This window comes from Geotrypetes seraphini, chromosome 2 (genome assembly GCF_902459505.1).
Source record: "Geotrypetes seraphini chromosome 2, aGeoSer1.1, whole genome shotgun sequence".
NCBI classification, from domain to species: Eukaryota; Metazoa; Chordata; class Amphibia; order Gymnophiona; family Dermophiidae; genus Geotrypetes; species Geotrypetes seraphini.
In genome coordinates this window covers 250,642,721-250,656,872 of record NC_047085.1, presented here as the reverse complement: position 1 = coordinate 250,656,872, position 14,152 = coordinate 250,642,721, and the positions used below count along the sequence as shown (strand labels likewise).

The following is a 14,152-nucleotide window of genomic DNA, read 5'->3' as shown; positions in this document are numbered from 1 at the left end:
CACTGCAATGAGAACTAAGAGTCCGATTTCAGCAAATAATAATAAGCTATTACTAATACTAACAGGAGTCGCCATGCAACAAATTACTCAAAATTGGAAAGATTATACCAAATTAAATTATACGTTCTGGTGGAATTCTGTCTGTCATATTTATAAAATGGAAAAAATATTAGCGTTACAACAAGGGAATCTTCTTAATTTCAAGAAAATTTGGCAACCATTGACAAATTATTCTAATGATTAGTTTTCTTAGCACAATGATAAAAATTATATATGATTGGGGTGGGATTTGATTAATGAATGGAAACATATTATATAAAAAGGGGGAGGGATTTATATTTTTATGTTATTGTATAATCTTTATCATATTATATTTTAAATACTATGAATTATTAATGATAATATTCTAGATATGTAATAATTAATAATATTTTTTATGATTTAAATATTGTAAGAATGGAAAATTTATAAATAAAAATTAAAAAAAAATAAAAATAAATAAATTTAATCACCTCACTTCTCGTTCCAATTTCCAGATCATTTATAAATAAGTTAAATAGCACCGGTCCCAGTACAGATCCCTGCGGCACTCCACTGTTTACTCTCCTCCATTGAGAAAAATGAACATTTAACCCTAACCCCTGTTTTCTATCCAATAACCAATTCCTAATCCACAACTGAACTTTGCCTCCTATCCCATGACTCTTTAATTTTCTCAGGAGCTTGTCATGAGGAACTTTGTCAAAAGCTTTCTGAAAATCTAGATACACTACATCAACCGGCTCACCTTTATCCACATGTGTATTCACACCTTCAAAGAAGTCAAGCAAATTGGTGAGGCAAGATCTCCTTAGGCTGAACCCATGCTGACTCTGTCTCATTAAATCATGTTTGTCTACGTGTTCCACGATTTTTTTTTTTATAATTGTTTCCACCATTTTGCTCAGTACTGAAGTCATTCTTACCAGTCTGTAATATCCTGGATCTCCTCTGGAACCTGTTTTAAAAATTGGCATAATATTGGCCACCCTCTAATCTTCAGGTACTATAGATGATTTTAGCAAAAGGTTACATATCACTAACAGCAGGTCAGCAATTTCATGTTTGAGAAACCTGGGATTTATACCATCCAGTCCAGGTGATTTATCACTTTTTAACTTGTCAATTTGGCTTAGTACATCGTCCAGATTCACAGAGATTTCGTTCAGTTCCTTTCAGGGCATCATCACCCTTGAATACCATTTCCAGTTCTGGTAAATCTCTTACATCTTCTTCCATAAAACACCAAAGCAAAGAATTCATTCAGTCTCTCCACTATGTCCTCCCTGATTTCCCATTTTGCTACTTGATCATCCAACAGTCCCACGGATTCCCTCACTGGTTTTCTGCTTCTGATATACCTAAAAAAATTGTTATGAGTTTTTGCCTCTTTGGCAAGTTTCTCTTCATATTCTTTTCTTGGCTTTCTTTATCAATGCTTTGCATCTAATTTGCCAGTGCTTGTCTCTCTTCTTATTTTCTTCATTCATGGGACATGGGAGGGGGGCCATCATTGTAATGGATTGGCTGCACAGACATGCCAGCAGAGCAGTGGGACACCTTAGAGGGCACTACAGTGAACTTCACATAAAGGGTGCCAGATGTACATCTCACCATAACCCACTTATCATTTATTCTGAGCCCTCCAAAACTCCCCCAAAACCTACTATACCCACCTGTCTAAAATTCAATGCAAAGAAATGCAGAGTACTGCATTTGGGGATTAATCGGAAGGAACCGTATGTGCTGGGAGGTGAGAGGCTGATATGCACGGATGGGGAGAGGGACCTTGGGGTGATAGTGTCTGAAAATCTAAAGGTGAAAAAACAGTGTGACAAGGAGGTAACTGCTGCCAGAAGGATGCTAGGCTGTATAAAAAGAGGCGTAATCAGTAGAAGAAAGAAGGTGTTGATGCCCCTGTACAGATTGTTGGTGAGGTTCCACTTGGAGTATTGTGTTCAGTTTTGGAGACCATATCTGGCAGACATAAGAAGACTTGAAGCAGTCCAGAGGAGGGTGACAAAAATGGTAGGAGATTTGCACCAAAAGACGTATGAGGAGAGACTGGAAGCCCTGAATATGTATACCCTAGACGTTCAAATACTTGAAAGGTAAAACAAAATATTTTCCAGAGAAAGGAAATTGGTAAAACCAGAGGGCATAATTTGAGGCTGAGGGGTAGTAGACTCAAACAATTTAAGGAAATTCTTCTTTACAGAGAGGGTGGTGGATACCTGGAATGCGTTCCCGAGAGAGGTGGTGGAGAGGAAAACGATGACAGAGTTCAAAAAAGTGTGGGATGAACACAGAGGATCTAGAAAAAGAAAATAATAGTAAATATTGAAGAACTAAGGCCAGTACTGGGCAGACTTGCACGGTCTGTGTCTGTATATGGTCGTTTGGTTGAGGATGGGCTGTGGAGGGCTTCAATGGCTGGGATGGTGTAAATGGACTGGAGTGAGCTTTAATGGAGACTTCAATAACCTAAGCACAGTACCGGACAGAGCTTTGGATTCTTGCCTAAAAATAGCTAAGAAGAAGAAATAAATTTTTTTAAATGAATCAGGTTGGGCAGACTGGATGGACCTTTCGGGACTTTATCTGCCATCATCTACTATGTTATTATGTCTATCATCCCAATAGACCTTATGGTTTATTAGTCTTTATTTACTGCCTTTTACAAAACCAAAACCAGTAGCAAAGCAATTAAAAATTGTAGAACAGAAAGCTACAATTCAAATAAAAGAATGAAAGAAAATAGTACAAATTTAAAAACAGATATTATAATAAAAGTTATCCTGAGGCATAAATATAATGTAAAGCATTGAAGCCTGCAGTAAACAAGTCTAACTCAGATTTAAATTTATGGCTACAGGTGGCATCTATATGGCAGTATATTAAGGTTTTGGTGTCCTCATACTTTCTACCATAAATGTAGTGGTTAGAGTGGCCTAAGGGCCTGGGTCCTCCTCTTTATGGTTCACTAGCCCACCCATCAGGTTACTTAAGACAATTGTGTGCTGCTCTACTAGGCTTTCCTCTACACCCATGAAAGATCCTCCACTCCAATGCATATTTATTTATTTATTCAATTTCTATACCCTTCTCCCAGGGGAGCTCAGAACGGTTTACATGAATTTATTCAGGTACTCAAGCATTTTTGCCAGATCTGTATCGAACAAACTCTTGCTGCTAAATGAACTGATATACTCTAAAGATGTAGGCTTTGCCTTCTTCACTGAAACATGGCTCAAAAAAGGGAAAAACCCAGAACTGGCCTATCTCTGCCCCTAGACTATAGTATCCTACATACTTCAAGACCTGGCAAAAGAGGTGGTATTGCTCTCATCAACAAGAGCTTTCTTCATATATCCATAATGGGCACAGCCACCCTACCAGGCTTGGAATATATGATATAAGTTCTCTACAAGATGAAACAGCAATGTTGGCATCCTGCTTAACATATCACCCTCCTGGGGTGTGGTTTCAAACATATCACAAGCTACAGGAAATCATCTCAAGCATCGCATGCCAATTCACTAGAACGCTTATCCTTGGAGACATCAATATACCCTTAGAATCTCTCTCATCTTGGAGACATCAATATACCCTTAGAATCTCAAGTTGACCCTACAGTCCAGGACTTTAAAACATTCCTCTCGAACATTCACCTAAAGTTGGTTCCCTCTGGCCCAACACATGACAAAGGTCATACTATTGACTTCATAGCAACTAGCTCCAGGCTTCCAGTCACAGACCCTATCAGGGCTGCAATAGTGCTGCCAGATTTGCCAATTTGAATAGATTCATATCGATTCACTTTCTAAAAAAATTGGACTCACCAATTCAGTGAGTCCTGGATCTCCTAAAGCAGCAGCAGTGGTGGTCGTGGCTGGTAGGAAGAGGCAGTGCTCGGAACAGACTGCTTCTGGCCTGCCCCGCCGGGACCTTCCCTCTGCCGTGTCACTGATGATGCAGAATTTACCAGGTTTCAGCATCCTCATGCCCAAATTCCAGTTTAGGAATCCATACTATGCACTATTCTATAAAGGGAAAAGAGGCTGAATGCCTTTTATAGCATATTTTTGCAGATTTTTCCTTGCACCTAATTTTGAGCATTATTCACTGGAAGGTGTGGCTCACTGGTAGAACTGCTGCCTTTGCACCCAGAGGTTGGGAAATCAAATCCCAGTGCTGCTTCTTGTGACCCTGAGCAAGCCACATAATCCTCCAGTGCCCTCTGCTTTGAAAGCCAAAGCCACAAAAAGGCAGTATACAAGTCCCCTTTCCTGAATCTGGCCCTGTATGTAAAGAGGGTACACATGACTTAAAGAGGGCACGCTGTGTGAAAGAAGGCTCATTCTTCATAAGAGAGTGTGCACCACATCTTAATGCTTAATCTGTGCACACTATTTAATCCTAAGAAATAATTTGTAAGAATACTTTCATGTACTGGATAAACTAATGGTGGAGTCAGAATAATTAAAGGAGAAATGTGTTCAATATTATATAAATATTAAAATGATATTAGTAATAGGAATATGAACTGTGTTGTATTTTATTTAATAACTTTGCTTTTAAACTGGTATATTTACTATCTTTATGGTCTTTGATGTGGTAGAGTTTCTGTACAATATTTTCTTGAGTGCACCTTTCACATCTTTGTTCCTCAGAGTATAAATAACAGGATTTAACATTGGTGTAATAACTGCATAGAAAATTGTTATAAACTTGTTATTGAATGAAGAATAGATGGACATTGGTTGTATGTACACAAAGACACCGGTTCCATAAAATACTGTAACTACAATGACATGAGAGGCACAGGTTGAGAACGTTTTCTGCCTCCCCTCGGCTGAGCTAATCTTTAGTATGTTGTTGATGATGTAGCTGTAGGAGATGAGTATTAACAGAAAGCAGGTTGGTCCTAAAATTCCTGGGGTAGTAAGAAGCAAAATCTCATCCAGAGTAGTATCTGAGCAAGACAACTTTAAGAGCGGAGTTGCATCACAAAAGAAGTGATTTATCTCATTTGGCCCACAGAAGGACAATCTTAACATTAGCATTGTATGTAGAGTTGAGTGGACGAATCCACCCAGCCAAGCAGCTGCTGCCAGCTGAACACTTGTCATCTTGTTTATAATTACTGGATATCGCAAAGGGTTACAAATAGCAACATAACGATCGTAAGCCATCACAACAAGGAGGAACATCTCAGAACTAGCCAAGATGTGGAAAAAATACATTTGGGCAATGCAGCCACCAAATGATATCAGTTTCTTCTCAGCTAGAAGGTTTACCAGAATCTTTGGCACAGTGACAGAAGAGTAGCACATGTCGATGAAGGACAGGTTGGTTAGAAAAAAGTACATTGGTGTTTGGAGACGAGGTTCCACTCTGATGATTACGATAATGGAGGCATTACCCACCATAGTGATCAGATAGAAGAGGAGAAATAACAGGTAGAACAGAATCTGAAGTTCATGGATATCAGATATTCCTAAGAGAAAAAATTCTTCTACATTTTTCTGGCTGCTGTTTTTCTGAGATGGGATGCCTGCTACCTGTAAGAAAAACATTAGTAATAGCTATTAAAGTGGGGTCTGTGATGCTTTAGGAAAAGGAAACATTTTGATTGCCTACAACATGAAGCCATTTTATGGCTTTCAGGTCCTAGTTGGTCAGTTTACTGTTTCAGAATCCATTTTTGTTTAATAAGTCTATATGCCCTTCCATGTAAAAAGTAGTTTAAAATGGCTTACATTTCTAAACAGAATATCCCACAAAGACAAAATGAAATGAACTGGCTAATACAAGTTCCAGCATAAATTCATACAAAAAAAGCCTCAGATATGTAAAGTAAATAAAGATGCTCTTATCCTTTTACAGTGCCCTTTCTGTGCACATGCAGGTGTTACACAGAAGAACATTTATCATCAGACAATGTCCATTCTTTTGCTGGCTGATGTCAACTTCTACAAGAATCAGTTGGAGGCTTGTATTTGTTACAGGTTTCTTTATTTCATGGAAGGGTTACTTAAGTTCTCTTATGACTATTAATGGGACATGTCTTGCTATTTTGATGTAAGGGTCAGGAAAGTGATTTGTAATGCATTTTCAGCTTTGGCTAGAAAACCAACTGCATTGACAAGTGTTTTAATTCAAGCACACTGGCTGTTGATGAAGTATTTACTGGATTGCTGTATAATTTCTATAAAGAGGAAAAACCCCTACAAATTATAAGCAAAAATCCAAATGGTATTAAAGAGCTGAGGGGCCTATAATAACCTATATTCCTAGGAGTGGGGGTTAGGAATATTCCCATAAGAAGTCATGAGATAGGAAGGGCCTGTGGGTGGGGGGGAATCCTAAGAAAAGGGAGGGTGGGACCTCACCTAATAGTGTAGTACTCATGCTTAGGTATCGCTATTGGAGCAGGTGCTAGAAATGGAGCTGACATTTTGGTGAAAAGAGATTTCTGCCAAATGTAACACATGATTTAGCAAGGTACTTAAAAATTTGTCTATTTAGAAAATATGAGTTATCTTGATAGTCGGGCAAAAATTTTCTATTAAAAAAAATAAGATAACAGGGTAGATAAAAACTTTCTGTCGGTATTTAAAAAAATACACTAGACAGCAGAGTAGGCATAAAGGCTCAGGTCAATATAGAGTTGTGGTAAGCACACTTTTTCAAATACTGACTTGCAGAATATACAGATTTTTTGATGCTGCTGCATCACAATAAAAACAGGTGGCTGTGCTGAATATATATAAGAGCCCTTTTACTAAACTGTGGTAAAAAAAATGTCTTTAGGGAATGCATACATATATCATTCTCGCATGCTAAAGCCATTCAGGGGTCTCAAAGTCCCTCCTTGAGGGCCGCAATCCAGTCGGGTTTTCAGGATTTCCCCAATGAATTTGCATGAGATCTATGTGCACGCACTGCTTTCAATGCATATTCATTGGGGAAATCCTGAAAACCCGACTGGATTGCGGCCCTCAAGGAGGGACTTTGAGATCCCTGCGTAAAATGGTCAATTTTTTTTCTATTTCCAGCATTAATGGCCACACACTAAGGGCTCCTTTTACAGAGGTGCGCTAGCATTTTTAGTGCAGGCACGAGATTAGCGTGCGCTAGCTGAAAAATTACCTCCTGCTTAAAAGGAGGCAGTAGCGGCTAGCGCACGTGGCATTGTAGCGCGCACTAAAACTGCTAGTGCACCTTTGTAAAAGGAGCCCTAAGTTTCCCATTAGCACATGACCATGAGCCACTTACCGACACTTATTTTGTAGGAGGTAAGGGTAAGCCTTTTTTTTACTTCAGTAAGCACCAATAAGTGCTTACCACGGTTTAATAAAAGGACCCCATAGAATGCAGCTATCACCAGCACTGGCATCTATAATATGAAAGACAATTCTATAAAAAGTACTTATTTTAATAGGGTTACGACTAATTGGCAGCATCAAAGTGTACACATACATTCTATAAAAGACACATATGTGGGTACAGCCTTTACAAAATAGCTGTTCATACTGTAACAAATGTAAGCAGACATTTGTGGTATGGCATCTAGTGATCAGCAAACCCAGTCACATGTGAATATATGTCAGTGTTGTATAGTAATTAAGTAAATATAATTAGTTATTGTACTTACGTAAAAGCTTTGTTACTTTTACTAAAGTAATAATTTCACCAGTTTTCATTACTTTTACCTAGTTAAATCTGATGAAGTTAAAAGTAAAAGCAAGATGTAAGATGATTCTTCAGTAAACCAACTCAAGCAGCAACACCTGGAACATGATTTTGTATTGCAAACCTTGTCACGCACACAATTTTTATCATAAATTTTTGCTATTCAGTGAATAGAGCCTATGAGCACAGTGGAGTTGCTTGTATTTGTTGAACTAGTTGCTGGTCACCAGCCAAGCAGAACAGTGATGAGTTGGGTCACTATGAAGTGGAGATAAAGATGAAGCTGGTAGCAATCCTTGAACAGATGTCTCTACCATAACAGACTTCTGGTCATCCAATGGAAAACTTTACATTGAGGTGATTGTCCACTAGATTGATGGTGTTTAGAGAGGATGTCTGCTTGTCTGGCCCCAAGACTGAAGGATCCCCACATTCTTGCTTCAGTTCTAGAAGATATTCAAACAGAGTTTGTCATCAGATGAAAAATTGTTAGAACAAGAGATGATTCCAACTTTGTGAAAGTCTTGCCTGTAACTGTCAGCATGATGATGGTGATGATAACAATGAAAATGAAATGAAGATGCAAGTGATGAATTAGACTGCACTGCTTTGAATGTAGATGATAAAGACAATGCTGAAGTGGAGAGGCATTTTTGATAAGACGTCAAAATCTGAGTTTGGATGTTTTGCAGAACACACACACAGTTCCAGTAGTGAATATTACCATTTTCAAAACAAAACAAAAATCTATCTTTTTGTTCTGAAAAAGGCCATTTATCAGATGTTTGTCCTCAGTGTGTCTGTCTTTTTAAACCATTTAAAAAAAAAAAAAAAAGGTCCAACAGAAAACCATACAAAACAAGTCAGGATATAGGAGGGGTCAGCATTTGTAGTAGACTGGCAACACAGATATCCCAGTAGGGTACTCTAGGGGGCACTGCAGTGAATTTTACATAAAAAGACCCAGATACACATCTCACCAGAACCCTCTTATGTTGTATGGGGAGCCCTCCAAAACCCACCAGACCAACTACACTACACCAATAGTCCTTATGTCCACAAGTGTTACCTATACGTAGGTACAGTGGGATTAGGGTGGGTATTGGAAGGCTCACATATTTCACCATAAATGTAGTAATTAGAGCGAGATATGAGCCTGAGTCCCTATCTTTATAGTTCACTAGGCTTCTCCAGAAGCCTTCATTCAAATCTTGGGGAGGTATGAGGGGGGTCAGTGACCACTGGGAGAATGTGGGGGGGGGGGCATGCCTTCATCTTTCCAATGGTCATCTGGACAGTTTGGGGGCCTTTTTAGTATTTATTGTTAAAACAGGTCTAGTCCTGAACATTTTCTAAAATGTTCGATTTTTGCAGAAAAACATCTAAATCATAAGCCTGCCATAGTCATGCTCAAACTGTGCCTCCAACATGCCCCCCTTCAGATTTAGACCCACTGCTAACAACTACCATAGAAATCCATCTGCAAAAATTGTTTCAAAAATAAAGAATTGGAAGGGTTGGGTGAGAAAAGCATCCATTTGCTCCTTTATGCCATTTTTTGGACATCTTTCATTTTTTGAAAATTGGCTCCAAAGTATTCTTCGCTATATGAAAGTCTTCTGTTTCAGCTGTAGATTTGCTTGACTAATATCTGCAGACCAAGTCAAAAGACATCAGTAATATTGCAGCCTTGCCTGATTTTAAAGAACTTTTAATCAGACTGAACAATTCACTTTCTGCCAGTGCAGTTGTAACAATGACTCATAGGTGCACCTGTATGTGTGACAGTTATTTTCAAAATTTAGTTTTACTTAAAGCAAAGTGAATTTAGTTGTGGAGCAATCAACCTGTTTGCGATAATTTATTCAAAATGTGTTAGGCAATAACTTTTTTACTTTCACTTAAGTAAGTTTTTTAAAATGTCTTCTTAAGTGTACTTTTACTTAAGTATTTAAATTTATTTTTACCTTCACTTAAGTACTTTGACCAAGTATTTTGAATTCACACTGTCCAAATGAAACGGCAATACTGGAACCAGGGTTCCCACATATTTGATATTCTTGCAACAGTTATCATCTAGCTTCATGGGGACAACATCTTTAAACTCACCAGAGACTTTTCCATTGTATGGGGAAAAAAAGAGACCAGCTGACTTTCCCATTAAAATTTAGATTCCTGCCTCATTCATCTCAACCCCAACCAATTGGGTTTGAGGACAAACTGCAGACCTCACAACATGATTGAAACATCGGTTCTACCTGACAAGGCGCAGCAAGACCTGTAATTCTGCAACAAGCATGATGCCAGCTATGGCAACCCTGAGAGAATAGTTATCTAAGATATTCAAACAGTTTGCCATCGGATGGAACATTGTTAGAATAACAACAATGATTCAAACTTTGTGAAAGCTTTTGTAACTGGACAGCATGACAATGATAATGAACATAAAGATGAAGACATGAGTGATGAATTAGACAGAAATACAATAATGATCATAAAGTATTCTTTGCTATACTGAAGTCAGGTGGTTCAGAGTCCCTTGATCAATATTTGCAGATCCAGTCAAAAGAAATCTGTAATATTGCAAGCTGGCCTAATTTGAAAGAACAATCCACTTTCTGTTAATGCAGATGCTGAACACATTTTTAGCTTTGCTGGATTCATGACTCACAAGCGCGCTTGCATAAATGGCAATCATTTTCAAAAATTTAGTTTTACTAAAAGCAAAGTTCAGAGACTGATGGTTCATGTGGTACATAATCCCAACAAGTAGATGTACTGCAGATTTTCCCAAGGTGTAAGGTGGTGGGACTGTCAAGGCAACAGCCATATCATATGACACTGTACCGTGAGTCCTCTCTACATAGATTGCCTTAGTAGCATAGCAAATGACAGCATATAAAGGCCTTTATGAACCATCCAGTCTGCCCAACAAAATTCTCTAAAAGAGGACATGTCTGGGGAAATCCGGATGTCTGGTAACCCTACCTTACACTCTTTTAGAGGACATGTCCCGGCATCCGGATAAAACCCGGCACTTTGTCCGGGTTTTGAAAAGCTGGTGAGATTGGGGCCGAGGCTGGAGTGCATCTGCCCTTGCGACGTGATGATGTCGCGTGCATGCGTGTGACATTATCAGGTTGCATGCACTCCAACTCTGGCCCATAGAGACAAGGTTTGTGTGTAGCTGGGTTTGGGGGTGGAATGGGGCAGGGTGGGGCAGGCCCGGGGGCAGAATAGGGCGGGACCACGCATCCTCTTTTACCAGATGGAAAGTCTGGTAACCCAAGTGTAAGGTATGTTGTGATAATACATATGCATGCTTGATATTGATTTGTCCTTGCCATTTTCAAGACACAGACCGTAGAAGTCTGCCTGGTTCTAGCCTTGTTCTCCAACCACTGAAGCGATTATCAAAACCCCACTCAGTCCTTTCAAATCTCTCCAGCCACAATCAAAGCATAGACTGTAGAAGACTACCTGACGCTGGCTTTGTTCTCCAACTATTGAAAGTGAATCTGTCTAGCCACAATCAAGACATAGACTGTAGAAGTCTGCCCATCAATGGCTGTGCTTCTCAATTACTAGTGTTGCCATCTCATCACCACTAAGCTTGTTTGATTCCATGCCTTCCATACAGATTTCTTTGTGTTTAATGAATATATCATGAATTTAAATATTTGAGAATCTTGGAAAGACAGATAAGAGAAAAATTGGAGGAGACACAGTGTTTTATTATGTATTATCTAAGTGAATTGTATTCCATGTGAATTATATGAATTATATATTTGAAAAAGTTGATTAATTAAAAAATATATATATATATATATTTAAGCATTTATATACCACTTATAGCCTACACGTGGTTTACATTCAGGTACTCAAGTATTTTTCCCTATCTGTCCTGGTGGGCTCATACTCTTTGTAATGTATCTGGGGCAATGGAGGATTAAGTGACTTGCCCAGGGTCACAAGGAGCAGTGTGGGATTTGAACCCACAACCTCAGGGTACTGAGGCTGTAGCTCTAACTCCTGTGCCACACACATACTATTACCTAAAAATTAGCAGATGTCCTGTTGTGAAGAAAAAATAAATGGTCACATTAACCTATGGGTTCTTTTTTTTACAAACAATTTGTGGAAGCGGTAGTGATATTGACACTTCAAAATGAACCAAAGCCCATAGGAATTGAAAGGGCTTCGGGGCATTTGCCACTGCAGCATCGCTACCACAGCTTTGGAAAAAGGTGTCCTATATCAGGAATAGATTATCATCTGGGATCATGCTTTCAAGATCTCTTTTCTGCCAGACTAAAGATTAAAACATATGCTAGTTTTATAGCCTTTCATAACTAACCTAAACTTTTGTAATGAGACGTCATCTTCATGTCTTACGAAAGAATTGCAGAATCACATCTTTAAATATTTTATTGATTTTTACCGAAGACCATATGACTCTATGGGAAAGAAAAACTAAGAGATTACCGAATAGATGCAGCTCTACAAATTCTAATAAGATAGGCCTAAAGTATTTCCAGTATTTCTTCATATATAGGCGTTTGTACATATAAGGATAAAGATATTAATCCGATTTTAAGAGTTAGTTGTGAGTTAGTTCTGATTATTTTATACCAGTTGGAGGTTTCGTGATGTACAGCATAAATTTGTGCACATAAAGTAAAAATCGTGGGAGGATTGCAGCTGGGAAATGTGCCTTTAAAATAGGCCTTGAGAGAATGTCTAACTCAGGGGTGTACAACCTTTTGACTTCCCTGGGCCTCATTGGCCGAAAAAAATGTTTTTGGGGCCACACAAACGTGCAAACGCTGCAGCAAGACAGAGGAGGGAGCCGGCGAGACAGTAAACACCCGGGGGCAGCAGAGGAAAACACTGCATCGCCCTCGACCGGGGCCGCACAAAATACTTCACAGGGCCGCAGGTCGGACACCCAGGTCTAACTTAAAGCCATTTAAAACATTGTGGGCTCCTTTTACTAAGATGCACTAGCGTTTTTAGTGCGCGCTGAAGATTAGCGCACGTAAACCCCCCCCCCCCCCCACTAAACAAAAAATACTAATGCAAGCTCTCTGGAGGTGTTAGCATCTAGCGTGTGTGGCATTGTATCGTGTGCTAAAACCGCTAGCACACCTTAGTGAAAGGAGACCTGTGTGAATGATATCCTATATGTATTTCTTGGAAATGTACTCAACATCTCAATTTTCATATGTGGTGGCAAAATGTGTGTAGCATATATAAATATGAAGCTAATATAGGCCCCCTTTTATCAAGCTTTGTTAGTTTCCAAGTATATTAAAAATTTGTTATACCACCTATTCAGACTTCAAGGCGGTGCATATAAAATAATAATAAAAATGGGAAATACATTATAACTGTTAGTACAAAATTTATAGGGTCTTTAAACAGTTAAAAGACGAACTAGACATGGACGAACTGGAACTAAAGAGGAGAGGTTAGAAATACATTATTTATAGAAGAAGAAGGCAGGAAAATATATAAGGTAGGGGAGCAAGAGTGGAATCTTTGAAATAAAAAAGCAGCATCCTTAAAAGGACGGTTATAGATTGCAAGCGTCTTTAAACAGAAAAGTTCTTAATTTGGATTTGAAATAGGTTAGAGAAGTTTCTTCCCATAGATGATTTGGTGTGGAGTTCCAGAGGGAAGGTGCTATAACTGATAAAATAGTTGTACACATTGTATTAATGTGTCTTCGTGAAGGGACTGAGAGCAAGTTTTGGTAGGTAGAGCGGAGAGTTGTATGGTATAAGGAGTTTATTTATGAAATCCAGATAATTGGAGGCACGAGTTTTAAATGTCAGTAATAGGATTTTGTAGGTAATTCTGTGTTTTACCGGAAGCCAGTGAGCTTTAATTAGTAATGGGGATCAAATGATCATATTTCAGTGCATTGGCTGCTGTGGTAAAAGCTATGATGCTCATAGAATTCCTAGTCTATAAACATGGCCAATCGAAGAGGATTTGGGAGCCAACTAAAAATTATTTTAACAAGTAGGATAATGCAATCTGTTACTACTGGATGGACACTTGGTTGGACTGATTGCCCAGGGCCGCCATCAGGGCAGTACTACCAGTCCTGCATTCAGGGGCCCGGAGGTGACAGGGGGCCCGGGCTCCCCCAGGGTCCTAGGCAGTGTTCCCTCTAAGGCAGCGGTCTCAAACACGCGGCCCGCGTGTGGCTCTCCAGGTTTTATTTGTGGCCCGTGGTCTGGAGGCGATCATTCTCTTCCTTTTGGAGCAGCAGCCGGCTCGTTCGTTCAAAGCCGCGGGTTGGCGACTCCTTGCGCTATCCACTACTGCATCGGAAGCCTCTCTGATGTCACACCATCAGAGAGGCTTCAGATGCAGGCGCGGATCTCCCAAGGAGCCGCCACCCGCG

General features: G+C 39.3%; 1 protein-coding gene across 1 annotated transcript; it reads right to left on the bottom strand.

Moving 5' to 3' along the window:
* Positions 1 to 4,616: 4,616 nt before the first annotated feature.
* On the bottom strand, positions 4,617 to 10,567 carry LOC117354862 (olfactory receptor 1052-like). The gene is made up of 3 exons (XM_033932828.1): positions 10,456 to 10,567; positions 8,089 to 8,183; positions 4,617 to 5,603 (listed from the first exon to the last, which is right to left on the bottom strand). The coding sequence occupies exons 1-3, from the start codon at positions 10,565 to 10,567 to the stop codon at positions 4,617 to 4,619; spliced, it is 1,194 nt and encodes a 397-aa protein (XP_033788719.1).
* Positions 10,568 to 14,152: the final 3,585 nt, after the last annotated feature.

Coding starts and splice junctions, on each gene's coding strand:
- LOC117354862 (XM_033932828.1), bottom strand. CDS start 10,567: ATGGCTGTTGCCTTGACAGTCCCACCACCTTACACCTTGGGAAAATCT. Junction 8,184..10,455: donor GTCTCTGAACTTTGCTTTTA/GTAAAACTAAAT, acceptor AATATCTTCTAG/AACTGAAGCAAGAATGTGGG. Junction 5,604..8,088: donor TAGTGGACAATCACCTCAAT/GTAAAGTTTTCC, acceptor TTTTTCTTACAG/GTAGCAGGCATCCCATCTCA.